General features: G+C 44.4%; 1 protein-coding gene across 3 annotated transcripts in view; it reads right to left on the bottom strand.

Annotated features, from left to right (window-relative positions):
• LOC134966228 (pleckstrin homology domain-containing family A member 7-like) overlaps positions 1-26,422 on the bottom strand; it is a 144,976-nt gene that overhangs the window by 4,678 nt on the left and 113,876 nt on the right. For all 3 annotated transcript variants that reach the window (XM_063942796.1, XM_063942795.1, XM_063942794.1), the window contains 10 exons: positions 17,235-17,333; positions 17,007-17,115; positions 15,186-15,295; positions 14,648-14,734; positions 13,844-13,895; positions 12,673-12,773; positions 11,785-11,964; positions 8,455-8,829; positions 4,997-5,106; positions 73-212 (listed from right to left, as the gene is read on the bottom strand). In XM_063942796.1, the coding sequence (XP_063798866.1) occupies positions 73-212; positions 4,997-5,106; positions 8,455-8,829; positions 11,785-11,964; positions 12,673-12,773; positions 13,844-13,895; positions 14,648-14,734; positions 15,186-15,295; positions 17,007-17,115; positions 17,235-17,333 (1,363 nt within the window). The remainder of the gene's footprint in view (positions 1-72; positions 213-4,996; positions 5,107-8,454; positions 8,830-11,784; positions 11,965-12,672; positions 12,774-13,843; positions 13,896-14,647; positions 14,735-15,185; positions 15,296-17,006; positions 17,116-17,234; positions 17,334-26,422) is intronic.

Raw genomic sequence — 26,422 nt, 5'->3', positions numbered from 1 at the left:
CACCTTAACCCTCAGTTGAATGGCAAAGTTAAAAGTTAGTTTGTTGAAGTCAAACAGAAATAATAAAGTTACCTGTAATGATTTTGCTGCGTTCTGAGGCCTCTGTTGCGAGTGTATAGGACAAGCTGATTATGCGATCTCGCTCCCCCTCCATTGGGATGCTGTAACCTTCATCTGAAACTCTGCTGAAATCCCCATGGGTAGGAGCAGAGCTGAAATGATAAACAGAGCAGTGCTGTTTTAGGGTGTGACTGAATAAATGAATGCCAGCCTCTGATCAGCAAGTTACTTAAAACTAATTAACTGACGATTTTTCCCTTCAAAAGCGTTAACAACATTGTTTTTTTAAATTTATTTTATTTAATAAAGATGAAAAAATATTTTTTAAAATATTTAAACATTATATTATGCACATCTGCAGAACGTATCTCTTCGTCAAAAATGGGGGGACAGGGTGGGACGACGCAGTTGCATGAAATCTGACCATGCCAGTTAAGTGGTTAAAACACAAAAATACAGCATTTTTTTGCCACCACTGAACATTCTGCCCTAGCTTCCTGCTAAAATGTATAAAATATAAGAATTTACTCACCGGTAATTCTATTTCTCGTAGTCCGTAGTGGATGCTGGGAACTCCGTAAGGACCATGGGGAATAGACGGGCTCCGCAGGAGACTGGGCACTCTTAAAAGAAAGATTAGGTACTATATCTGGTGTGCACTGGCTCCTCCCTCTATGCCCCTCCTCCAGACCTCAGTTAGGGAAACTGTGCCCGGAAGAGCTGACATTACCAGGAAAGGATTTGGAATCCAGGGTAAGACTCATACCAGCCACACCAATCACACTGTACAACTCGTGATAACCATACCCAGTTAACAGTATGAACAACAACTGAGCCTCAGTAACAGATGGCTCATAACAATACCCCTTTAGTTAAGCAATAACTATATACATGTATTGCAGAGAGTCCGTACTTGGGACGGGCGCCCAGCATCCACTACGGACTACGAGAAATAGAATTACCGGTGAGTAAATTCTTATTTTCTCTGACGTCCTAGTGGATGCTGGGAACTCCGTAAGGACCATGGGGATTATACCAAAGCTCCCAAACGGGCGGGAGAGTGCGGATGACTCTGCAGCACCGAATGAGCAAAGGCAAGGTCCTCCTCAGCCAGGGTATCAAACTTGTAGAACTTAGCAAATGTGTTTGAACCCGACCAAGTAGCAGCTCAGCAAAGCTGTAAAGCCGAGACCCCTCGGGCAGCCACCCAAGAAGAGCCCACCTTCCTTATGGAATGGGTTTTTACCGATTTAGGATGCGGCAATCCTGCCGCAGAATGAGCTTGCTGAATCGTGCTACAGATCCAGCGCGCAATAGTTTGCTTTGAAGCAGGAGCACCCAGCTTGTTGGGCGCATGCAGGATAAACAGCGACTCAGTTTTCCTGACTCCAGCCGTCCTGGCTATATATATTTTCAAAGCCCTGACTACATCTAGTAACTTGGAGTCCTCCAAGTCCCTAGTAGCCGCAGGCACCACAATAGGTTGGTTCAAATGAAACGCTGATACCACCTTAGGGAGAAATTGGGGACGAGTCCTCAATTCTGCCCTGTCCATATGGAAGATCAGATAAGGGCTTTTACACGACAAAGCCGCCAATTCTGACACACGCCTAGCCGAAGCTAAGGCCAATAGCATGACCACTTTCCACGTGAGATATTTTAGCTCCACAGTCTTAAGTGGCTCAAACCAGTGGGATTTCAGGAAATCCAACACAACGTTAAGATCCCAAGGTGCCACTGGAGGCACAAAAGGGGGCTGAATATGCAGCACTCCCTTAACAAACGTCTGAACTTCAGGCAGTGAAGCCAGTTCTTTTTGAAAGAAAATAGATAGGGCCGAAATCTGGACCTTTATGGATCCTAATTTTAGGCCCATAGTCACTCCTGACTGTAGGAAGTGCAGGAATCGACCCAGCTGGAATTCTTCTGTAGGGGCCTTCCGGGCCTCACACCAAGCAACATATTTTCGCCATATACGGTGATAATGTTGTGCTGTCACGTCTTTCCTAGCCTTTATCAGCGTAAGAATCACTTCATCCGGAATGCCCTTTTCCGTTAGGATCCGGCGTTCAACCGCCATGCCGTCAAACGCAGCCGCGGTAAGTCTTGGAACAGACAGGGCCCCTGCTGTAACAGGTCCTGTCTGAGAGGCAGAGGCCATGGGTCCTCTGAGATCATTTCTTGTAGTTCTGGGTACCAAGTTCTTCTTGGCCAATCCGGAACGATGAGTATAGTTCTTACTCCTCTCTTTCTTACAATCCTCAGTACCTTGTGTATGAGAGGAAGAGGAGGGAACACATAAACCGACTGGTACACCCACGGTGTCACTAGTGCGTCCACAGCTATCGCCTGAGGGTCCCTTGACCTGGCGCAATATTTTTTTAGCTTTTTGTTGAGACGGGACGCCATCATGTCTACCTGTGGCCGTTCCCAACGATTTACAATCAGCGTGAAGACTTCTGGATGAAGTCCCCACTCTCCCGGGTGGAGGTCGTGCCTGCTGAGGAAGTCTGCTTCCCAGTTGTCCACTCCCGGAATGAACACTGCTGACAGTGCTAGCACGTGATTCTCCGCCCATCGGAGAATCCTTGTGGCTTCTGCCATCGCCATCCTGCTTCTTGTGCCGCCCTGTCGGTTTACATGGGCGACCGCCGTGATGTTGTCTGACTGAATCAGCACCGGTTGGTGTTGAAGCAGGGGTTCAGCGTGACTCAGGGCGTTGTAAATGGCCCTTAGTTCCAGAATATTTATGTGAAGGGATGTCTCCTGTGACTGCTCCCCAACCTCGGAGGCTTGCATCCGTGGTCACCAGGACCCAGTCCTGTATGCCGAATCTGCGGCCCTCGAGAAGATGAGCCTTCTGCAGCCACCACAGCAGAGACACCCTGGCCCTCTGGGACAGGGTGATCAGCCGATGCATCTGAAGATGCGATCCGGACCACTTGTCTAACAGATCCCACTGAAAGATCCTTGCATGGAACCTGCCGAAGGGAATTGCTTCGTAAGAAGCTACCATCTTTCCCAGGACTCGCGTGCAGTGATGCACAAACACCTGTTTTGGTTTCAGGAGGTCCCTGACCAGAGATGACAATTCCTGGGCCTTCTCCACCGGGAGAAACACCTTCTTCTATTCTGTGTCCAGAATCATGCCCAGGAAGAGCAGACGCGTCGCAGGAATCAGCTGCGACTTTGGGATATTCAGAATCCAACCGTGCTGTTGCAGCACTTCCCGAGATAGTGCTACGTTGACTAACAACTGCTCCTTGGACCTCGCCTTTATAAGGAGATCGTCCAAGTACGGGATAATTATAACTCCCTTCTTCCGAAGGAGTATCATCATTTCGGCCATTACCTTGGTAAATACCCTCGGTGCCGTGGACAGACCAAACGGCAACGTCTGGAATTGGTAATGACAGTCCTGCACCACAAACCTGAGGTACTCCTGGTGAGGTGGGTAAATGGGGACATGCAGATAAGCGTCCTTGATGTCCAGCGACACCATAAAATCCCCCTCTTCCAGGCTTGCAATAACCGCCCTGAGCGATTCCATTTTGAACTTGAACTTCCTTACATAAGTGTTCAAGGATTTCAAATTTAGAATGGGTCTCACCGAACCGTCTGGTTTCGGTACCACAAACATTGTGGAATAGTAACCCCGTCCCTGTTGAAGGAGGGGAACCTTGATTATCACCTGCTGAAGGTACAGCTTGTGAATAGCCACCAGCACTACCTCCCTTTCCCTGGGAGCCGCTGGCAAGGCTGATTTGAGGTAACGGCGAGGGGGAGTCGCCTCGAACTCCAGCATGTATCCCTGAGATACCACTTGTAGAACCCAGAGATCCACCTGTGAGCGAACCCACTGGTTCGCTGAAGTTCCGGAGACGCGCCCCCACCGCACCTGGCTCCACCTGTGGAGCCCCAGCGTCATGCGGTGGACTTAGTGGAAGCAGGGGAGGATTTTTGTTCCTGGGAACTGGCTGTCTGGTGCAGCTTTTTCCCTCTACCCCTGCCTCTGGGCAGAAAGGATGCGCCTTTGACCCGGTTGCCTTTCTGAGGCCGAAAGGACTGTACTTGATAATACGGTCTATATGAAACTAAATAGTTGGTCCAAAAGGCACATATTTAAAAAGGTATTATTGCAAAGAGTTTACTACTGATTCCTGGTCATGAGTTGTGAATCTAGTTGAACATTTTTAAAACTAAATGCCCAAAATACAATTACAATTCTCATCTTATATAAGGCCAGCTTATACAAACAATTATGACAAGGAATGTAACATAATAAAAATGGTGGCCTATAAATACATTTTAAGGCCCTCATGAGTTAAGTGTGTGAATCTGGATTGGGTACCACAGCAATTGTTTATTCCAATGAGCACAGGTGGTGTTACAGGATATTCTAGTAGAAAAATTAAATGTGCGCATTTATAAAACAGTAATAAATTGGCACAGCAACACTGTATATTTCTCTCTAGGGAATGCTGTAAGTAATGTTTCATAGGTTTGTCTTGATTAAACAAGTTACTTTCAATAATAATCTCTAGTGTGACTAAAGGTGGGCACACACTTAGCGATAAAGTAAACGACATCGCTCATTTTGACCCTTCCTGAGCGACGTCGTTTACTTTAATCGCTAAGTGTGTATGCTGACGAGCAATGCGCGGCCCCCTCAGGTCGTTAGCTTCCCTCGGTGTTGGCCCTGCATGCAGCTCAATTTGGACTCCTCGTCCAAAACTGCATGCTCTGGCCGGCCGCGGCATGACATCACTGTGCAATATCATTAGTGATATCGCACAGTGTGTATGGCCGCCGCCGGGCACCCGGCCCGGGAGGGGAAACATTACATGACGTCGCTCATAGAGCACATAGCCTAGTGTGTACCCACCTTCAAATACCATATTGACTAGGTTTTTCTGCTAGTAGATCACAAAATTACCTGGTCCTAGACACAGTAGTTTTGCTTTTTTCAACAGTTTTTGGTTTCAGTTCCAGTTGGTCAGGTTGATGGGTGGAATTTTTCTCTGAGGCTTCTTGACCGGGTCGGGGCTGAAATGAGAAGAAATCTTCAGTACTCACAAATGTGCCATTACAGCACTCCACCCTGACTCAGATTACCCAACACACCTTTCTTTGTGTAATGTCAGTGCTGAATTGTGAAGACGTTAATACTGTCCACTATACAGTGCAGATACACCTATTGTGCAGCACATAGCACACCACAATACTTGGAGTACAGAATAGCATAAAGCAGAGGTCCCCAGATAAGCTCCTCAAAGAACCCAAACGGTCCAGGTTTTAAAGATAACCATGGCTCAGCAGAGATTGCTAACTCAAATTAACTGAGGTACTAATTAAGTCACCTGTGGTCAAGCACAGCTATACTTAAAACGGGTGTACTACGTCTGGCCGGTGCTCGGGATCCCGACGCCCAGCATACCGGCGCCGGGATCCCGACCGCCGAAAGCGAGCGCAAAAGAGCCCTTTGCGGGCTTGCTGCAGGCATGGTGGCGTGCTATTCTATTTATTCTCCCTCCAGGGGTGTCGTGGACACCCCAAGAGGGAGAATAGCTGTCGGTATCCCGGCTATCGAGATCCTGGCGCCGATATTCTGAGTGCCGGGATCTCCGACAGCAGCTATATCGAGTGTTACCCACTTAAAACCTGGACCGTCGGGGTACCTTGAGAAAGCATTTGAGAACCTCTGGCATAATAAAATACGGTTTATAGTAGGCCGTCGGCTACCATATAATCCCAAACCCCAGCGTACTGCCCAGTGCTGTACATCGCACACTCAGGATGTTGAGTCGTAATTATGGGCATAAAGCCAAGATGTCTACCACATACATTTACAATCCCTTCACATGGTGCATTAGGCACCTTAAATATATAAATGCACCCTATGCCCACATTTCAGCTATGGGCCTAACATAATACACCATCATAGCAACTTGTGGCCTATTCATCAACCCCATACCCATCAAATTCCCATATCCACTAAAGCTTCATGCCCACACATTACTGTCCACTAAAGTTCTAGGAGGCCAATTTTTTCACAGTTGTGCGATTATGGGCCCATTGCTCATGTGCAATGAGTATCAACCTCCTGCCCCATGCACACCATATACACAACCCTGTCCCTGCTCACATAATACAGCCCTATACCAGTGTCCTTTATCCCCTCCCTACATTTCAGGCCTCTTGGTGGCAGTTAGTATTGCGGCCACACCTGCAGGGATGAAAGCATTTCAATCTCATCCAATGAAATTACAGACGTTTCCACTCTAACTCATTAAAGCTCACACAATCAGTCCGTAGAGGCTTTATATGGGGTTTCTATACGCAGTAACAACTAGGGAGACCACTTCTGCAGGAAGAATCAGTCGGCGAGACCAACTGCCTTCACAGGTAGCGGTAGTGCAGACTATTGTGTAAAAGGTCGCTACTGGAGCCCCTTTCCCAATGCTTCTAGAGATAACTCTCCGCAGGAGTTGTTCATTTTATGCCCCATAACTGTGCCCTAGCTAATTTTCTGAACCATAGTAGTCTTCGTTCACATTATGTCACACTGTAGGGTGGCCAGTACATATTATGCAACACAATACCCCCAATTCACATTATAACATACAGTGACCTCAAATTATGACATACAGTACCCCAGTAGAAGCGGATTTAGACCTCATGGGGCCCTAAGCAAGATACCGCCTTAGGGCCCCCCTCTCTCAAACAATCCATAGCACTATACAAGAATTCCTGATTTATGCCTAATACATTATTTGTTGTTTTTCCTCCTTATATTCTATTACAGTATATTACTTTCCACCCTTCACTGATTGCACCATGTCCATTCACTGACTACATTTTATATCAGCATTTTATAATACCCATTATTACCCCCTTCAGTCAGTGTGACTGCATGGATTATATATCAGTGCCCCACTGATTGCAGCAGGCAGGTCCCCATCGTCTATACACAATAGTGCAAAACACTTAACTGACGATTTTTCCCTTCAAAACTGTTAATAACATTGTTTTTTTTAAATGTATTTTATTTCATAAAGTTTAAATATTTAGAAAAATACTTTTTTAATCATTATATTATGCACATCTGCAGAATAGATCTCCTCATCAAAAACGGGGGGACAGGGTGGGACAGCACAGTCGCATGAAATCTGACCATGCCAGTTAAGTGGTTAAAATAGACTATAATAGCATATTGATATATCAGTTAGTGTGCCCCCTCCCCCGCCCTGAATGTAGCAGGCGGGTGTTATACACTACTTAAAATAACACTGCCCCCCCCCCCCCCCCCCCCCTGCCCGATTGGAATTTGAAGCAGGTGGATGTTTTACAAAATTAACATAAGTACTGCAATAAAGTACACTGGGAGACCTTGTGTTTTTCTCTATGCGCGTCTCGATTCCTCTCTGCGCATGTGACATCATAAACACGTGTTATGATGCGTCACACACACACACACAATACTGCAAGACTGGAGACACAGGAGTGCGCTGGATCCAGCCCCAACAGCTGTCTCATTACTTGCAGCTTGCCGGGAGTATTCAGCCAGCCCAGCGCTCTGACATTTTTGGCAAAGGTTGCGGTCCACCGGAAATGCCCTCCATACAGCCTTATCCATGGGACCCACAGGGCCACAGACACCTACAGGACCCTAAGCAGACGCCTTGGTTGCCTTGTGGTAAATCCTCCTCTGGACCCCAGTTCATACTATGCAACACTATAGTGCCTCCACTTCATATTGTGCCACATTACAGTGCCCCAGATCATATTATGAAATATTATAATCCCCTCTAGTTCATTTTATACCACATTATGATGAGCAGGTCCAGAGGCATACATAGATATATTGTAGGCCCCAAAAAAAAGGTTTGAAAGGGCCTCTATGTATCAACCAATGGTGAAACATGTATATAACACATGTAACTTTGACTGGGCCCCCTAGCAGCTGAACTCCCTGAACCTATGATAGCAATGCCTGTGCCCATAGTATTCTCAATCACACTTGCAGAACTTTTGTCAGGATCTACCAAAGGGGTCTCATGAATGCTAAATTTGCAGTGTAGTACATTCTATTATGAATTACCTCTTTTGGGGTCAAAGAACAATGCCACAGTGACACGTGGAGTGCCCTAGCAGCTCCAACTGGTCACACCTATGCATTTTCCCCACACAAGTGTACAATTTCTTCCAACTTCCTCGCTGAATATTCGATTATAAGGGCAGATAAAGCGGACAGGAAGACGCTCAGACTTCAGTGCTGCCTACAATTTCTATATAAAGTGTTATCTTCAAGTTCTATATAAAGTGTTATGAATACACATCTAGATACTGAGAAATACGTATATGCCATGTACGTAACTATGTGTAAACGCTTACCCCATGTTTATCATGGCTGCCATCTTGCATATCTTTTTTCAGTTGCATGCAGGCGGCAGTGACAATTTTACTGCTGGTTCTCAATGGAGGAGTGACTTTCAGCACAGGGGAGATCTCATAGTTTGTTGTGGAGATGACCTTGTCAGTCTGAGGTTCCATTGCAACACTATATATGGGCTCCTCCTGCACTACACCAGGGGAAGGTTTTTTGCCATTAACACTTCCTGGTTTTCCTTGCTGCGGAGTGGATACTGTGCTGGGGTAAAAGGAGGCTGTGACCCTCACCAGTGCTGGTTTTCTCTGTTCTACAGGCGCCTTCTCCGATAGCTGAGAACTCGTTCCAGATTGGAAAGAATCCGAGGAAGATGATCTCAGCTGCATAACGAGGGGAGACCACAAATTAGCAGCGATCTGAGCTATAATTACTACCATGCCAAACTGGCAATTACAGATTAAAGTAAATATGATATTCACAGACACAGCAGTTATAAACATGGACCGGTACACCATTATTTGAGCAAATAAAACTATATTATAAAAAAGCATAGAATAGAACAAAAAGATACAATTTGAAATTTCAAAACAAAAACAGAAAATAGTAAATGAAACAAAAGTTCATGGGAGGGGGAACACTTTAAAAATATACTACCCAATATTTAGCAAACCGCACAGAGCTTCACATAGAATCTTAAAAAGGTCTATGATGTGAGCAATGAAAGACAAACTAATATATATCATATAAACATTAAATGCAATACTCCAGGGGCTCCAAACCTTATCCTTCTGGTCTCTGATACTCATTTTCCACCGTAAACCTGGGTCCGACGTGGGTGACTAAACACTGGTTTCAAACCATGTCACAGTGACCTGAAACCCTGTTCACACTGCAGGCTGGACCCGAGTTAGTGGCGGGTCTTCCCTCTGCTGGCACTTGGAGAGGACATCTCCAAGACCTGCCAAGTAGCTTTCCCCATAGGGTTTTAACAAAACCTGGACACCTGGTAATTGGATTCCCTGGTATATATGGACCCATTTCCACTGAGCCCTGAAGCGGGTAGATCCGGCAATAACCCAGGTTACAGCAACAGTTAAAAAGTATAAATAAATTTGTAGCTCACTGTTGAGTTTTTATTTAAGAATACACTTTGCTGTTTCCTACAAATGATGAATCCTTATAAAAGTGATAGAAAACAGGATTAAAATAAGTCACCAAGAACCTCCCTAAATACATGTCCCATACCTTGGCAGCAAGTCCCAGGTTAAGATTTACAGAAAGATTTTTAACTCTTTTGCTATTGAGAGTTCTCTCGCCTTTCTCATGTTTTAGTTTATCAAATTCCAATATCAATGGTTTATATAGCTTGATTTTTTCAGAAGAATTGATACTTTCAGAAAATACGATGGCTTAAAAAGTCCTGCAAATTAATTATTTATGACCCTCATCCTGGCATTAACTCACCTTTCCAATATTGCAACCAGACAGTGGCAATTGCTCAATCATTCCTGGAGAGAATTATATATCAGGTGTTAACAAGGGGGAGGGGTCACAAACAAACAGCAGACAGAGATATATAGAAATATACCTGATACAGGTTGAGTATCCCTTATCCAAAATGCTTGGGACCAGAAGTATTTTGGATATCGGATTTTTCCGTATTTTGGAATAATTGCATACCATAATGAGATATCATGGCAATGGGACATAAATCTAAGCACAGAATGCATTTATGTTTCATATACACCTTATACACACAGCCTGAAGGTCATTTTAGCCAATATTTTTTATAACTTTGTGCATTAAACAAAGTGTGTCTACATTCACACAATTCATTTATGTTTCTTATACACCTTATACACACAGCCTGAAGGTCATTTAATACAATATTTTTAATAACTGTGTGTATTAAACAAAGTTTGTGTACATTGAGCCATCAGAAAACAAAAGTTTCACTATCTCACTCTCGCTCAAAAAAGTCCGTATTTCGGAATATTCCGTATTTCGGATATTTGGATATGGGATACTCAACCTGTATATAATTATCTCCAGGAATGATTGAGCAACTGCCACTGTTTGTCTGCATGTGTGAGAAGGCATTGAAAAGCATTTGGAAGGCATGCTGTTCCTTGTAGTGCTAATGGGAGATCCTGGGGTGGCTCCCGGGTTAGTCCTCTGTCTGGATGCGTTTTAGTATGAGCCTTCCTCATGAGGCCTTACTGTAGACAAATCACATGGCCCTATGGGGGCACTGCCATTATGTAGTGTTAGGACTGCTGATATCGGAGAAGCCTTGACACGGCCAGCAGCTAAACATGTCTTTCCAAACGCATGTGACCAATTTCTCTGAAATTCTATTACCAGATAGGTTCAGGCATTGTCACAGGTGATTTTTAATGTGCTGGGGGGATGCCGGGTGGGGGTGGGGCATAGGGGGGAAAGCGCCCCTCCCCCTCTGTCCGTAATATTGCAACCAGCAGTAGGTTTTCACACTCCAAAAAAGGAAAATAAATTTATGTATGTATGTATGTATGTATGTATGTATGTATGTATGTATGTATGTATGTATGTATGTATATATGTATGTATGTATATATATATATATATATATATATATATATATATATATATATATATATATATATATATAAATCATTCTCAGATTAAACGCCAAACATGAGAAGGTATAATAATGCTGCACAACAAAGCCTACCATTTCTTAAACTAGGAAACAGACCACATTGAATGGAGAGAGACGTATTGTATTTTACAGAATATAAGGGAGGGCTGGGCTTTAAAACATACTGTAGGTATCCCACCTCTCTAGTTGCCTGGGTGGGGGGGGATACTGGGACTTACAATCTCGTCCCCATTCCCTGACATTTTTCCTTTTTGTATTTTTTTTTTTAATGTCACTAGTCTGAGACTGCCACCATGGCCGCCTGCGGCTCCCCATCAGCATTTAGTACCTTTTGGGAGAAGGTAGGAGGTTTATTTTTGCTGTAGGACACTTCACTGCAGATGACGAGGCCAATTCCTCCGCAGTTTTAAGATACATCCAGAGGATGAGCCCCACTAGTCCTCCACAGCAAACAGAGGAATGGTCTTCCAACCATAAATGCCTTTTCAAATTAGAAAGGATCAGTAAATACTGTAGTTCTTTGCCAAATTTCTCCACTCATCCAATAGGAGGCCTAATATGTAATTTATTAATTTGAGCGAAACCATCACGTGATTTAGCTGCACACTGAATTATAAACCATAAATCAACAATGTGGTTTACAACTGGAGATTAGCCGGGAAGCATGTATCACATACAAGTAAGGCACACTCACCCTGCCACCTACTGAGCCTGTCGTAGACCTTTGAGAATTCTGACGTTGTGCCGTGACACCAGGTTTAGGTTTCTCATGGATCTGAGCCTCCTGGTGTCGCCGCATCCTCTCCAGCTGCTCCTCAGCACTCATCCGTTGTTTTCGAACAGTGCCCACCTCTGGAACATTAGGGGGTGAAGCCTACAAAACAATACAGTTGGCAGAAACGATTGTAGCTTCTTTAAAAAGTATAGACTGCAACAACACTCACCCCGTTTGAATGCTTTCAAGAAACTTTGAGGTCTATGTACTAAACCTTTCAGAGTGATAAAGTATGAGCCAATTAGCTCCTAACTGCCATACTACAGGTTGTGTATGAAAAATGAGCTAGTTGGCTGCTACTGTATCTCTCGCCAAGGTTTAGTACATAGACCCCGTAGAGACAAACCATAAAAAATGTGCAGGAGCACCCCAATATATATTCCCTATACCTGGTGTGCTGTGAGTGGACCTAGGCCTCAGGCCATAAGCAGGATTGACACTGCCAGTGAGAAGTGTTACCAAGCATGGTACTCACACCATTAATTACTGAAACATTCCTTTGTCATACAATTGTTGCACTTTATAAAATCTGTCCCCTTCTCGCCTTGGCAAAATAGACCTGTTTGCAGGAGGAACGCAATGGAACATACCATTCACTGCGTTGTGTTTACCCAGTTTAGTAAATGTTATTTAGAGACCAAAAAGATCTGGTGTCACTACGGTTCCCTGTTTCTTCTGAATATTGGATAACTGAATTGTGTGTATGCTACACTTTGAAATGATAGATGCTATTATTGCTAGCCAGAGCTGTCAATCATGTCATTCGTGATCACTTTGCTTAAACAATAAAAGATATGCATACTGTACCTTTGCCTCTAGAATCACTTTGTGAGACGAGGGTATGGATACGGGGCAGGATGATGGAGCTGGGCGAATGTCTGCTATATTTTTACTGGGCGATGCTGGATCTACAACAAAGGGAGAAATAGGTATATAGAGCTACAGTAGGTGCATACGTGGGTCACAAAATACTGAATACTAAAGAGACAGACACAATGCAATCTACACTAGGATACGTTTTGTGTTGCCAAGACCCCAGTTTATAATACACAACAAACAACGCTACAGAAAACAATTGTAAAAGTGTTATTCTCTTTGGGGTATCGCCTTGTATTTCAGTAGTGAATGATCCAGTTAGTGTTTGAGCCTGGGATAATAGGCCAAGGAAAGTACAGGGGAGTCTCATAGAAAATGATAGTTGTAGCTGCAGAAGTGCATAGAGGTGGCAGAATTTGTACAGACCACAGGGTCCTAACACTTCATTGTGTGCAATCCACAGAGTAACCTTCTTGTGTTTAAAGGTGCATTTAACAGACAACACTGCAGCACAGCAACTTTCTGATTAGCAGTTATTGCAACGCGTATTGTGCCATTTTACTGCAAAGGAACCAACATACAATTACTTTGGAAAATGAACGTTCCCAAACTTATAGGATTTGGATATTATCAGTTACTAATGTTTCCAGTTAACTTTTTATAGGAAAATAAGCATGTATTAAAAGAAGGTTTCAAACCCATCTACTTGTTAACTGGAGGTTTCTGCAGTCATGTTTCAATTAAGTTGGAAAAATATATTCAGTGGCAGAGTTCGACAGATCAGTTTACTCTTAGGGGTTGTAACACTGCCGTCATCATCGGCTAAAGTTACTCTTTAGTGCAGACAATATAAAGATCATGCCTTTTACCTTAAAAGGGACACAAAAAACAATATTGAGATTTGCAAATCAACTAAATAGTCTTTGGAAAATAAGCCAAAAGATAAGTCTTTGGAGGATAAACTGGCCTACGGACAAAATGTGTACTTTTATAGAATATAGCAAACTGCTCAAAAGATTTGTGGTAGGTGAACGCAGAACGGGGATGTAATCGTTTTTTCCAATTGTCCTCCATAAAAAAAAAAAAGGGGGGGGGGGGTTGGTTTGGAGATAAAATGAAAATACAAAGAAAAGTAAATAAGCGCAAAAACCACACGACTCACCACTTGGTGCAGATGACAAGGGAATTGCCGTCTTGCTCTCAGGCTGCTCATTCTGATGTTCCATTTTGCCATAAAAGACAAAGACCAGACAACAGCAATAATTAATTATTGAGTGTTCATTAAGCTGTAGTAAACATTTCCGTACTTTGCTTAGTATCCAGGCTTTAAGAGGACCCAGGTTACATCTGCAAGGGATATCGGATGTCTCCTGCAATGCTGGCAGCCTGGCACATACAGTATATGAATAGCCACAGCATCCATCTAAGAGCATAGGAAAACCATTGTCCCACCAGTTTCCCTTTCAAATTTGTGATGGGAACACTTTAGCAGCCTAATCACATAGTAAGAACCCCCCATAAAAGTAATAAATTAGAGCACAGGTTCTCAAACTTGGTCCTCAGGACCCCACACAGTGCATGTTTTGCAGGTAACCCAGCAGGTGCACAGGTGTATTAATTACTCACTGACACGTTTTAAAAGGTCCACAGGTGGAGCTAATTATTTTACTTGTACTTCTGTGTGGAGACCTGCAAAACATGCAATGTGTGGGGTCCTGAGGACAGAGTTTGAGAACCTATGAATTAGAGGATAGATGGGAGGCCAGAATAGACAGATTATGCTTTAGTGGGATATATTGCTTGCGTCATATGCATGATAGTGACCCATTTGTTTATACTAATTAAATAACAATAACACTAAACGGTCCACAGATATTTAATAGTGTGTATCAAATTTGAGACTTCACTTTAACAGTTTTCTGTTTTATAGAGTTTGGTTGAACATTTGAAATAGAATTGTACTGACCTGGTCATTGGGCTGTCCCTCTACCCCATCGGTGGATGCCTGGTTATCCTTAGGGAGAGGCGGTCTGGGCGGAATAGCTTCAGATTCCTTTAGAGATTTAAATACACTCATGATAAAAATCAAGGTCCCTCAACAACGGCCAACAAAAGGACCTTGGAAATGCAAAAATAAAAGCTGCAATAGCCTAGATGTATAGGCTTTTTCGCCATTAAAAAAGGGATTTAAAAGATACTGCAAATAAAGAAAAATACCCCATCCCTTTATAAACTATGGGTAACAAATTCAGGTGCAGATAGGAGCAGCTCTAAATGAAGCTTCGATCTCAACCCATCATGGTCTTCATTCATGGATGCTGGAAGATGGACAATTACCCTATCTGGCCTCCCCAGAATGCTGCATTGGTTTGCAGACCATTAGCCACAGACAAGAAAAAGAACACAGAAAACAAGAAAACAGATCTTTTCTGGTTATGGAGTGACTCCCCCTACGTCTGATGATTTCACTATAAATAGAATCCTGCAAGAGGTATAGGACTTACACTATGATTTTCTCTTGGACCAAGAGGATGGAGCCCAGAATGATGATAAATAAAGTTTCTCTGGTAGGTTGGCGGTGTCTCACTGGCTGGAGCAGGTGGGTTCCCCATGGCTAAATTCCATAGGATAAAAAATAAATAAATACAATACAATTAGTAAAGAAAAACAGCAATTACATTAATCAACAAGACTTGGTGGTGAGAGGTTTTTTTTTAGGTTTGTTAGCAAACCAATAATGCACACTAATGGGCAAACCCATGTTGCACTGCAGGTGGGGCAGATGTAACTTGTGCAGAGAGATATAGATTTGGGTGAGGCGTGTTCAAACTGAAATCTAAATTGCAGTGTAAAAATAGAGCAGCCAGTATTTACCATGCACAGAAACAATCTCACCCAAATCCAAATCTCTCCGCACAGGTTACATCTGCCCCACCTGCAGTGCAACATGGGTTTGCTCATTAGTGTGCTTTATTGGTTTGCCAACAAACCTGAATAACCCCCTTGGGCAGATACTTAATAAGCTGTGGTAATTTAACGCAGCTAACTGATTCGCCGGGGGCTTCTCAATTAGCCCCGATACCCAGCACTTTCGGGTATTATGATTCAGGTGCCTCAGGCACCCAAAGCATAATCCCCAATAAGCAGCCCTCGGAGCAGCGGTAACACATGGGTGCAGAGACTTATCCCGAATCCCATGTCTTATAGCACGATACTGGGACATTTTTCACCCAAATAAAAATGGGCTTTAATTGAATAGCTCAATAATGACCATCGGCCAAAAATCGAGAGAAAAATTAACAGAGCTAATTCAACACCGGCCTAAAGGTTAAATTCAATTAGCTTTGAGCACCGATAGAATGACATTTGTGGGTTAGGTCTCAGAGGCTGGTTTCTTCAGAGGCTTTGAGGTGCGAGCAACAGTCACTCTACCATAATTGGCCTAAGGACGCTCAAACTCAAGCTTCTAATGCTGCACATTGCCTATTCAAGTTTTGAAACCATTAATATGACATTAGAAAAGTAATCTAGATCTGCAAGTTAATAGAAAGCTTGAACATATTAAAAACGTCACAAGTGTGAAAGGTGTGTCCATGATCTGGGACAATCCACAGACTCTGGAGTTTGAGTGACCCTACAAGATAGCTGTATCTTCAGGTCACCCATATGTGTTAAGGAGCCCATACACCTAAAGATTTATCTTCTATTCTGGCTGGTTGGAACGAAAATCTGGTAATGGATGGGAGCAAATGATAGTTGACCATTTCAAATAGTCAACTGTCATTTGCTCCCATCCATTACCAGATTTTCGTTCCAACCAGCCAGAATAGAAGATAAATCTTTAGGTGCATGGGCACCTTAAGTCAGTACCCTAGTGGGAGATGTATCAAATCTTCTAAAGGGGACAATTAGAGACTTTAAACATAGAAACTGCCAATCAATTAGATTTTAGCGATCATTTTTCAGAATGCACTGGATAAATGATACCAAGAATGTGATTGTGGGCAACTTCGTCTTTGCCTGTTGTGTCTAAGGCTCCATACAAGGGGTAAACACTGACACGATACACAAGTACAGACTGTAGACACAAAATAAATATACAATACAGTGTCTAGGCATTTGTGTACAATGTAAAGGCAATTTAAAGGTTAAACAACCAAAGTAGCTGAAGTGTAAACGCTGCGGAATCGTGACAATATATAGATTTATACAGAACACACGCGGACTGACTCAATTTCTGCAAATAAACCTCAGATCTGGATAAAAATGAACTCTAATATGAATGCAACCAGAGATAAATAATCCAAATATATACATTATCATACCAGGGTGTCTTGCAGAATCTGGGATGATATGAAAATTGGTTTTGTTAAATCGAAGACCAGAAATGATATCATTGATCATCCAAAGGTCTCTCTGAGCGGCTACTTGGTCCTGTAATAAAAACACATTAAAACAAATTTCCATAAGCTTTAATGTTTTGCAGTAAAATATTCGGTAAAGAATGCATGCCATGTGACTGGAGGTAGGTTGTCGTTGTGCCTAATACATACCTGTGGATGTCCAATCTGACCGACACGCTCCAAAGTCTCCCTCACTGTATGCAGTTCATTTTCAAGAACTCTGTACTCCTCCCATGCTCGTTCCCTCTCCTGGGTAAGTAAAAGTAAAATATATATGAGCCTATACTTTGGGGTTTAGGAGCATTTAAGAGGGGAAGCAATTTTTAAGAGACAGACCGTCTTATCATGGTCACCAGGGGAACGAGTCTACATTTGTAATATAAAGTCATAATCCATTACTAGTTTATGATCACATCATTATTCTTATCTTTTACAGTTGGTTTAGCTTCATTTGGTATTTCAATACAACACAGCATTTAAGAAGTTTCTATGCATAGTATTACTCAAAGTGTGCCCAGATATGAGCCTTTCCACCAAAGTGCTACACTATGTAGACAAAAATAATTGGATAGTGACAGCAAATAGATCAGAGATTTTATGGACATCAGTACTCTGTAGCTCCACCACGTGCAGTGATTACTGCAGACACCCTTCTTGGCAAACTGTACACAAGTTCATGGACAACAGCAGGCAGTATGTTTTGCTATTCCGCCTTAATTACAGTGACCAACTGCGACACTGAAGAAGGTCAATTCGGTCTAGAACGCACCCCACGCTCCAATTCACCCCAGAGGTTCTCAGTGGTGTTAGGATCTTGACTCTGAGCTGGCTAGTCCATCCGAGTTACTGAATTTTCTGCATACCAGTCCAGCATCACCCTGGAACAGAGCCGGATTAAGGGGGGGGGGGGGGCCCTGGGGGTTAGTTCCCCAGGCCCCCCTTTCTAAAAGGGCCCCCCTGCGCCCGCACACAGATCGGACCTCTGATCTGCGGCACTGCGCTTCCGGCGGCTCTCCATAGGTTGCCATGGCAACCTAACAGCCGCGGCGCTGGCATTGTACAGAAGTGCAGGACAGCTGAGCGACGGCTCAGCTGTCCAATGGAGTGTAAAGGTGCAGCCTGCGGCTTAGTCATTGGCTGGGCGCGCAGGCTGCAGTGCATGGAAGAAGTGTGGACTGTGTGGAGCCGCCAGCGGAGGGTGCGTGAAAGAATAAACGAGCACTCACTCTCCTGTCACTTTCAGCCTGCCAGCAGCAGAGAAAAAAGTAAGCTGGCTGTTTTGTTTTTTGTTAAATTGGAATGTTTAGTTCTGTGTTGTGATGGCTTGGTGTGTATGTGGTGTGTATGTGTATATGAAATTTTTTCATTCAGCCCTCCTGGGCTGATGGTGCCCAGTTCAAAGATCCATTTGGATTCAATGTGTAGTAATCCCGCAGCATCCGAGGAGGGGACAGGGATCGAAGATTACTACACATTGAATCCAAATGGATCTTTGAACTGGGCACCATCAGCCCAGGAGGGCTGAATGAAAAATTTTCATGGAATATATTCATATAATTCTATGCTGCCATGTTCCACTCTGCGTTCCGGGGTGACCCAGCCACTCACTGCATGTTTCCCCATCCTGGTCCAGCCTGACACACAGGGCGCGCACATTGAGTCCTTAGCTGGCATCTGACAGAACTCGGTGAAAGCAGGTCCCCCTCAGCAGCATATACGGCTCACAGGTGGAGCATGTTTTTTCACCAGCAGGCACACCGGTCATACAACCAGCCCAGCCATCGGGTTTCATGCCCATGCGCACCACAACGGTCGCAGTGCCAGGCCGGCACGAGCCGCAGTCATTACCAGGGCACACGGTGGATCTCAGGAGTCTATATTTCCCACAGACCACAGCATGTTATCACTTTTATTAGCTTTGAGGGTCCAGCTCCCACCGAGTCCTGCCACAAGCATGCAATATTGTCCCTCTGCGCTCGGATCACATTGTGCCCCACGGAGATGTTGGGTTCCCCAGGCACTATTACACGTAGTCTTTTTTGCACTCTATGCATCACCCTGATATGGTCACCAGCTGAGTTATCATCACAGTTTTCGGCATCAGGCGTCCCAGTTGCCATAGCTACGAGCACACGCACCCGGACGTCACGTAGCCACGGACGGCTATTCGGGCGTCCCAGTTACCACAGCAACGGGCGCAGTCTTTCAGACGTCACAGAGCCGCAACCGGAAGTCCGGCGGCTCCACCGCGTCTCCGTTCACACACCTGCACTGAGTTGAACTTCACGGGGATATAAGGTAAGCCTTCACTCCTACACATTGTTATACACCTTGACAAAGGGGCATGTAAGCCCCGAAACGTCGGCCTCTTGTAACCCTTTTTTTGAATACAGTTTACTTGTTTCATTAAATCCTCGAGTGCCGCTGTTTTCTTCTGGATTGCTATATATATATGTACATATATGTGTGCGTGTGTATAGATGTAGACATACACTGTATATGCATGTGTAATATTATATATATATATATATATATATATATATATATATATATATATATATATATATATATATATATATATATATATATATACACACACACACACACACACACACACACACACATACTGGATGCGGGCAGCACAACCATTAACTACAAATAAAGTCCCAGTGCCCTCTGGAGGTACTCACACTGATGAGCCCATATACAACACCCATGGACGGCGGCACTTGTGTAACAAAACCCACAAACTGCAGAATACTGCAACGTTTCGATGTCGTCAGGCACATGTGCCTGACGACGATGTAATTAATACATTGAAACGTTGCAGTGTTTTGCAGTTTGTGGATTTATTACCGAAGTGCCGCCGTCCATGGGTGTTATAAATTATATATGTATATAAATAATTCACCTGCTTCCTTGTTAGGGGCCATGCTGTTTGAAGTGCCCCGGGCCCCCCATAGCCTTAATCCGGCTCTGCCCTGGAAACACGACATTATGCAGTCTACGATGATCCCTTTTTCAAACTCAGTTAGCTCCTTCCGACAAGCCATTTCATTAGTAAATGATCTAATCAATGCCCCTCTGCCAGTTTTATACCTACACACACGTGTCTGCTGCAGGAGCACGCCATTTCACTTATTTTTTTTTGTGTAAACTGTTTTTTATTAAGTAAAGCAGCAGACAAAACATTACAGCAATACTTTTCCAAAAAGAAAGAAGGGGGGACAAAAACATCACATATCATATATGTCAGTCCAATATACATAAAGCGCCCAGAGTAGAAAAATAATTTGTCTGCTTCGCTTACAACATCAGAGCTTACAAATGAGAAACATTTTAACAAAAAAGTATAGGAAAATGGGAAAGAGGAAAAAGAGAGAGAAGAGAAGAAGAAAAAAGAAAAAGAGAGGGTAAATTAAGACGGGTAGAGTCAGGTGTGAGAGTCTGCACAGTGGGGACAGGTTGTTTGGGGGACGGAGGGGAGGGGATCTCCACCATTTGAGGGTTTGAGCCATATTAAAGAGACATCATAATCGAAATATGAATATGGATATGAATATGAATATGAGGGGGGTTATGTCGTCATATAGGACCGATACAGAGGTGTGTCTTTAAAGTCGTACCAGGGAAACCAAATAGCTATAAAGTTAACGGTTTTCCCGGATGAGAAGGAGACAAGGGGGTAAATTTACTAAGATTCGTAATTTCCGAAAAAAGGTCAAAGTTCAATCACGACTGACATCGACAGTGTAAAACTGCAACTTTTTGAATTGATTACGATGGATTTACTAAGCTGTCGTATTCGGGTTTTTCTTTTCTTCCGATGTCGATGTCATTCGTGGTTTTTTACCTATTTTTACGGCAGTGATTAGCAAAACACTGCCGACTTTTTTTACAATCAATCTCGGCCGGATCTGTGTGATCCGTGCTGGGGTTTTTTTTTTTTTTAATTAAACACTGTAAAATAATAAAAAAAAATGCGTGGGGTCCCCCCTCCTAAGCATAACCAGCCTCGGGCTCTTTGAGCCGATCCTGGTTGCAAAAATATGGGGAAAAAAATGACAGGGGTTCCCCCATATTTAAGCAACCAGCATCGGGCTCTGCGCCTGGTCCTGGTCCCAAAAATACGGGGGACAAAAAGAGTAGGGGTCCCCCGTATTTTTAAAACCAGCACCGGGCTCCACTAGCTGGACAGATAATGCCACAGCCGGGGGTCACTTTTATATAGTGCCCTGCGGCCGTGGCATCAAAAATCCAACTAGTCACCCCTGGCCGGGGTACCCTGGTGGAGTGGGGACCCCTTCAATCAAGGGGTCCCCCCCCCCCCAGCCACCCAAGGGCCAGGGGTGAAGCCCGAGGCTGTCCCCCCCCATCCAATGGGCTGCGGATGGGGAGGCTGATAGCCTTTGTTGTAAAAGAAAAGATATTGTTTTTAGTAGCAGTACTACAAGGCCCAGCAAGCCTCCCCCGCATGCTGGTACTTGGAGAACCACAAGTACCAGCATGCGACGGAAAAACGGGCCCGCTGGTACCTGTAGTACTACTACTAAAAAAATACCCAAAAAAAGACAAGACACACACACCGTGAAAGTATAATTTTATTACATACATACACACATACATACATACTTACCTTAAGTTCCCACGCAGGTCGGTCCTCTTCTCCAGTAGAATCCAAGGGGTACCTGTTGAAGAAATTATACTCACGAGATCCAGGGGTCCAGGCTCCTCGGGAAATCCAGGGGTAATCCACGTACTTGACAAAAAAAACAAAACGGTGTCCCGACCACGAACTGAAAGGGGACCCATGTTTGCACATGGGTCACCTTTCCACGAATGCCAGAAAGCCACTCTGACTTCTGTCTAAGTGGGTTTCATCAGCCAATCAGGGAGCGCCACGTTGTAGCACTCTCCTGATCAGCTGTGTGGTCCTGTCCTCACTGACAGGCAGCACACGGCAGTGTTACAATGTAGCGCCTATGCGCTACATTGTAACCAATGATGGGAACTTTCTGCCCTGCGGTTGACCTAAAGTGACGTCACCGCTGAGCAGAAAGTTCCCATCATTGGTTACAATGTAGCGCATAGGCGCTACATTGTAACACTGCCGTGTGCTGCCTGTCAGTGAGGACAGGACCACACAGCTGATCAGGAGAGTGCTACAACGTGGCGCTCCCTGATTGGCTGATGAAACCCACTTAGACAGAAGTCAGAGTGGCTTTCTGGCATTCGTGGAAAGGTGACCCATGTGCAAACATGGGTCCCCTTTCAGTTCGTGGTCGGGACACCGTTTTGTTTTTTTTGTCAAGTACGTGGATTACCCCTGGATTTCCCGAGGAGCCTGGACCCCTGGATCTCGTGAGTATAATTTCTTCAACAGGTACCCCTTGGATTCTACTGGAGAAGAGGACCGACCTGCGTGGGAACTTAAGGTAAGTATGTATGTATGTATGTGTGTATGTATGTAATAAAATTATACTTTCACGGTGTGTGTGTCTTGTCTTTTTTTGGGTATTTTTTTAGTAGTAGTACTACAGGTACCAGCGGGCCCGTTTTTCCGTTGCATGCTGGTACTTGTGGTTCTCCAAGTACCAGCATGCGGGGGAGGCTTGCTGGGCCTTGTAGTACTGCTACTAAAAACAATATCTTTTCTTTTACAACAAAGGCTATCAGCCTCCCCATCCGCAGCCCATTGGATGGGGGGGACAGCCTCGGGCTTCACCCCTGGCCCTTGGGTGGCTGGGGGGGGGGGGACCCCTTGATTGAAGGGGTCCCCACTCCCCCAGGGTACCCCGGCCAGGGGTGACTAGTTGGATTTTTGATGCCACGGCCGCAGGGCACTATATCAAAGTGACCCCCGGCTGTGGCATTATCTGTCCAGCTAGTGGAGCCCGGTGCTGGTTTTAAAAATACGGGGGACCCCTACTCTTTTTGTCCCCCGTATTTTAGGGACCAGGAGCAGAGCCCGATGCTGGTTGCTTAAATATGGGGGAACCCCTGTCATTTTTTTCCCCATATTTCTGCAACCAGGATCGGCTCAAAGAGCCCGAGGCTGGTTATGCTTAGGAGGGGGGACCCCACGCAATTTTTTTTGATAAAATAAGCACTTTCCCACCCCTTCCCACTGATATACATGCACGGATCTCATGGATCCGTGCATGCCTATCCAATCACGAATAAAAAAAGCAGGTCTGTTTTTTTTTTAGCACTTTTTTACGAGTTGTAATTTTTCACGGCAGTGTTTGTTCTTTTTTTGCTTTGCACTTCTTAGTAAATGACCGAGATTCATACTTAAACAGCCGCGTTTTGACCGATGGTGTATTCATTCGTAATTTTTTACCTGAACTTGCAAAAAATTACGAATGCCCTCATCACTGCCGTGATTAGTGCTTAGTAAATTACCGAGATGACACTTTGATGAAAAAACGGCATCTCGGTCAAAATCGGGAGCTTAGTAAATATACCCCAAGGTCTTCCATATCTAAAAAGTAATCGACCTTTGAGATCCATAATTTAATCGAGGGTGGTGAGGTGGATCTCCAAAGGAGTGGAACAACCGCTTTTGCTGCGTTGCTAAGGTGTCTCAACAGTGAATGTTTGTAGGAGTGTGTTCCCGTGGGGGTGTGATTGAGGAGCCAAAAACCTGGGTCTTTCGGGATCTTATCTCCCACTATCTGTTCGGTGCATTTAAATACCTCTGCCCAAAATGGGGTTATGAGAGGGCAGTCCCACCAAATATGTATGAAGCTTCCTGGGGCATTTTTGCATCTCCAACACAGGTTCGAGAGAGAGGGAAACATTTTATTAAGAACACGAGGAGTCCTATACCACCTATATATAAGTTTATAGAGGGTCTCAAGTGTCGATAAGCATAGAGAACTCGCCTGGGCGTTCTTAAATACGGATTCCCAGTTAATCTGCGAAGGTAGCCCTGATAGTTCCTTCTCCCAGGAAGCCAGAAAGGTAGGGGGTTGCGGGAAAAAGTTTTCCATGATAAGCACATAGATTTGTGAGATTGTATGTGTGGGAGAGCTGGGAGAGGTGCATAGGCTTTCAAACGCGGTGAGGTCCCTGGTTATATCAGAGAGGTTCTTAGAGGATGATATAAAATGATGAACCTGCAGGAACCTCCAAAACTCAGCACTATGTAGGTTCCAAGAAGACTGAACATCTGAGAAGGAGCGCACCCTACCCGAGCTCACCAGCTGACCGACTCTAAAAATCCCGGCTTCCGCCCATGGAGCGAAAGCTGTCCCGTGAAGGCCTGGAGCAAACTCGGAGTTATAGAGAAGGGAGGTTAGAGGGGACCATTTGGAGGATATGTGGCTCTGGGATCTCAGCGTGGCCCATAATTTGAGCGTAGGGGAGACCGTGGGGTGTGAAACCTTCGGAAAGGGTGGGGAGCCAAGGTGCAATTTCAATATAGTGTGGGAAACAGCCCTCCTCTAGTAGGACCCATTGTTTGCGGTCTTTAGCACGTGTCCATTCCAGAATCCTATTCAAATGTACTGCGTGGTAGTAGTTAGGAATATGTGGGAGTTGTTGCCCTCCGTGGTGTTTTCTCCTAAATAAGATGTCGTGTTTAAACCTGGGTGTCTTACAGCCCCAAACAAACGCACGAATAAGATTCTGGACGTCTCGGAGCCAAAGCCGGGGGATGTGTATCGGAAGTGTCTGAAGAAAGAATAGTATCCTAGGGAGGGTATTCATTTTGACTACGTTAATCCTGCCGAACCAAGACAGTCTTAATTTCTTCCATTTCTGGAAGTCCAGGCGGAGCTTAGCCAATAGGGGAATAAAATTCAAGGAGAATAATTTGGATAAATCGTTGGTCAGTAACACCCCCAGGTATTTTAATTTGTGATCATGCCAAGTAAAAGGGAAGGCATGTTTCAAGCCCTCTACTGTATCAGGAGGAGTAGTTAAATTCATGGCAATAGATTTAGAATAATTTATTTTGAAGTTAGAGAGGGCTCCAAACTTATCAAATTCTTCCATCAAGTTTGGCAAAGAAGTGACCGGTTTTGCGATTATAGCGAGTAGGTCGTCGGCATATAATGCCAGTTTGTATTCTGTCCCGTTAACCAACAGGCCTGAAATACTCGGGTTCGCCCTAATGCTTCGAGCTAATGTTTCCATGCAAAGGACAAAGAGCAATGGGGATAGTGGACAGCCCTGTCGCGTGCCATTAGAGATTGGAAAGGAATCAGAAAGGGAGCCATTAATCCTAATTTTGGCGGACGGGGAGGTGTAGAGAGATAAAATTCTGTGAAGACAGGCGTTGCCAAGTCCCAGATGCTTCAGTATACCAGCCAGAAAGTCCCAGTCCACTCTGTCGAATGCTTTTTCGGCATCGGTCGACAGTATGATTGATGGGGATGAAAGCTGGCCGGCATAATGAATCATGTTGAGCACTTTAGAGGTGTTATCCCTAGCTTCTCGGCCTAAAACAAATCCCGCTTGATCACTATGTATCAGACCAGGTAATAATAGTTTGAGGCGGTTTGCAATCAGTTTAGCAAAAAGTTTTATGTCTATATTTAACAGTGAGATTGGCCGGTAACTGGAGCAAAGACTGGGGTCTTTACCCTCTTTGGGTAGAACTGCAATATGGGCTTCAAGAGATTGTGGGGAAAAAGGCGATTGATCTGATATGGTGTTAAAGGCTCTCGTGAGCATAGGGACTAATTTCTCTTTAAAAGCTTTGTAATAGGCAGTGGTGTATCCATCGGGACCAGGGCTCTTGCCGTTGGGGGAGGATTCAATAGCTTTCTGAACCTCCTCAGTAGAAAACGGGGCGTCTAGATCTTCTACTTCTTTTGTGGATAGTGTGGGGAAGTCTAAGGCCCGTAAGTAATCAGCTATAGCTGTTTGATGAGACAACTTATCAATTCTTCCGGTCGGGCCGGAGAGGTTGTACAGGGTGGAATAATATGCCCTAAAGGCCCTAGCGATGTGGGGTGTCTGGTGTTGGGATTGTCCGTGGCTATTTTTAATCGTGTGAATAAAAGTAAGAGCACGTTGTTCCCTAAGGGCTTTGGCTAGTAATTTCCCAGGTTTATTGCCCCATTGATAGTATCTGCTACGGCACTTCCGATAAGAAAACTTGATTCTATCAGAGAGTAACTTATTCAGATCTGCCCTAGCAGCTTCAAGATCGGCATAATGTTGTGTGGTCTGGGATTTTTTGTGTAGGAGCTCGAGAGATTGTATTTTAGACAATAAATCACCCCTAAGTTTCTCCCTCTGCTTTTTGCGGAAAGAACCTATCTGAACACAAACCCCTCTAATGACACATTTGTGAGCTTCCCAGACTGAGACTTTGGAAATATCAT

Source organism: Pseudophryne corroboree, chromosome 10 (genome assembly GCF_028390025.1).
Source record: "Pseudophryne corroboree isolate aPseCor3 chromosome 10, aPseCor3.hap2, whole genome shotgun sequence".
Classification (NCBI taxonomy): domain Eukaryota; kingdom Metazoa; phylum Chordata; class Amphibia; order Anura; family Myobatrachidae; genus Pseudophryne; species Pseudophryne corroboree.
The sequence above is the reverse complement of the archived record's forward strand: the minus strand, read 5'-3'. Positions and strand labels throughout refer to the sequence as shown.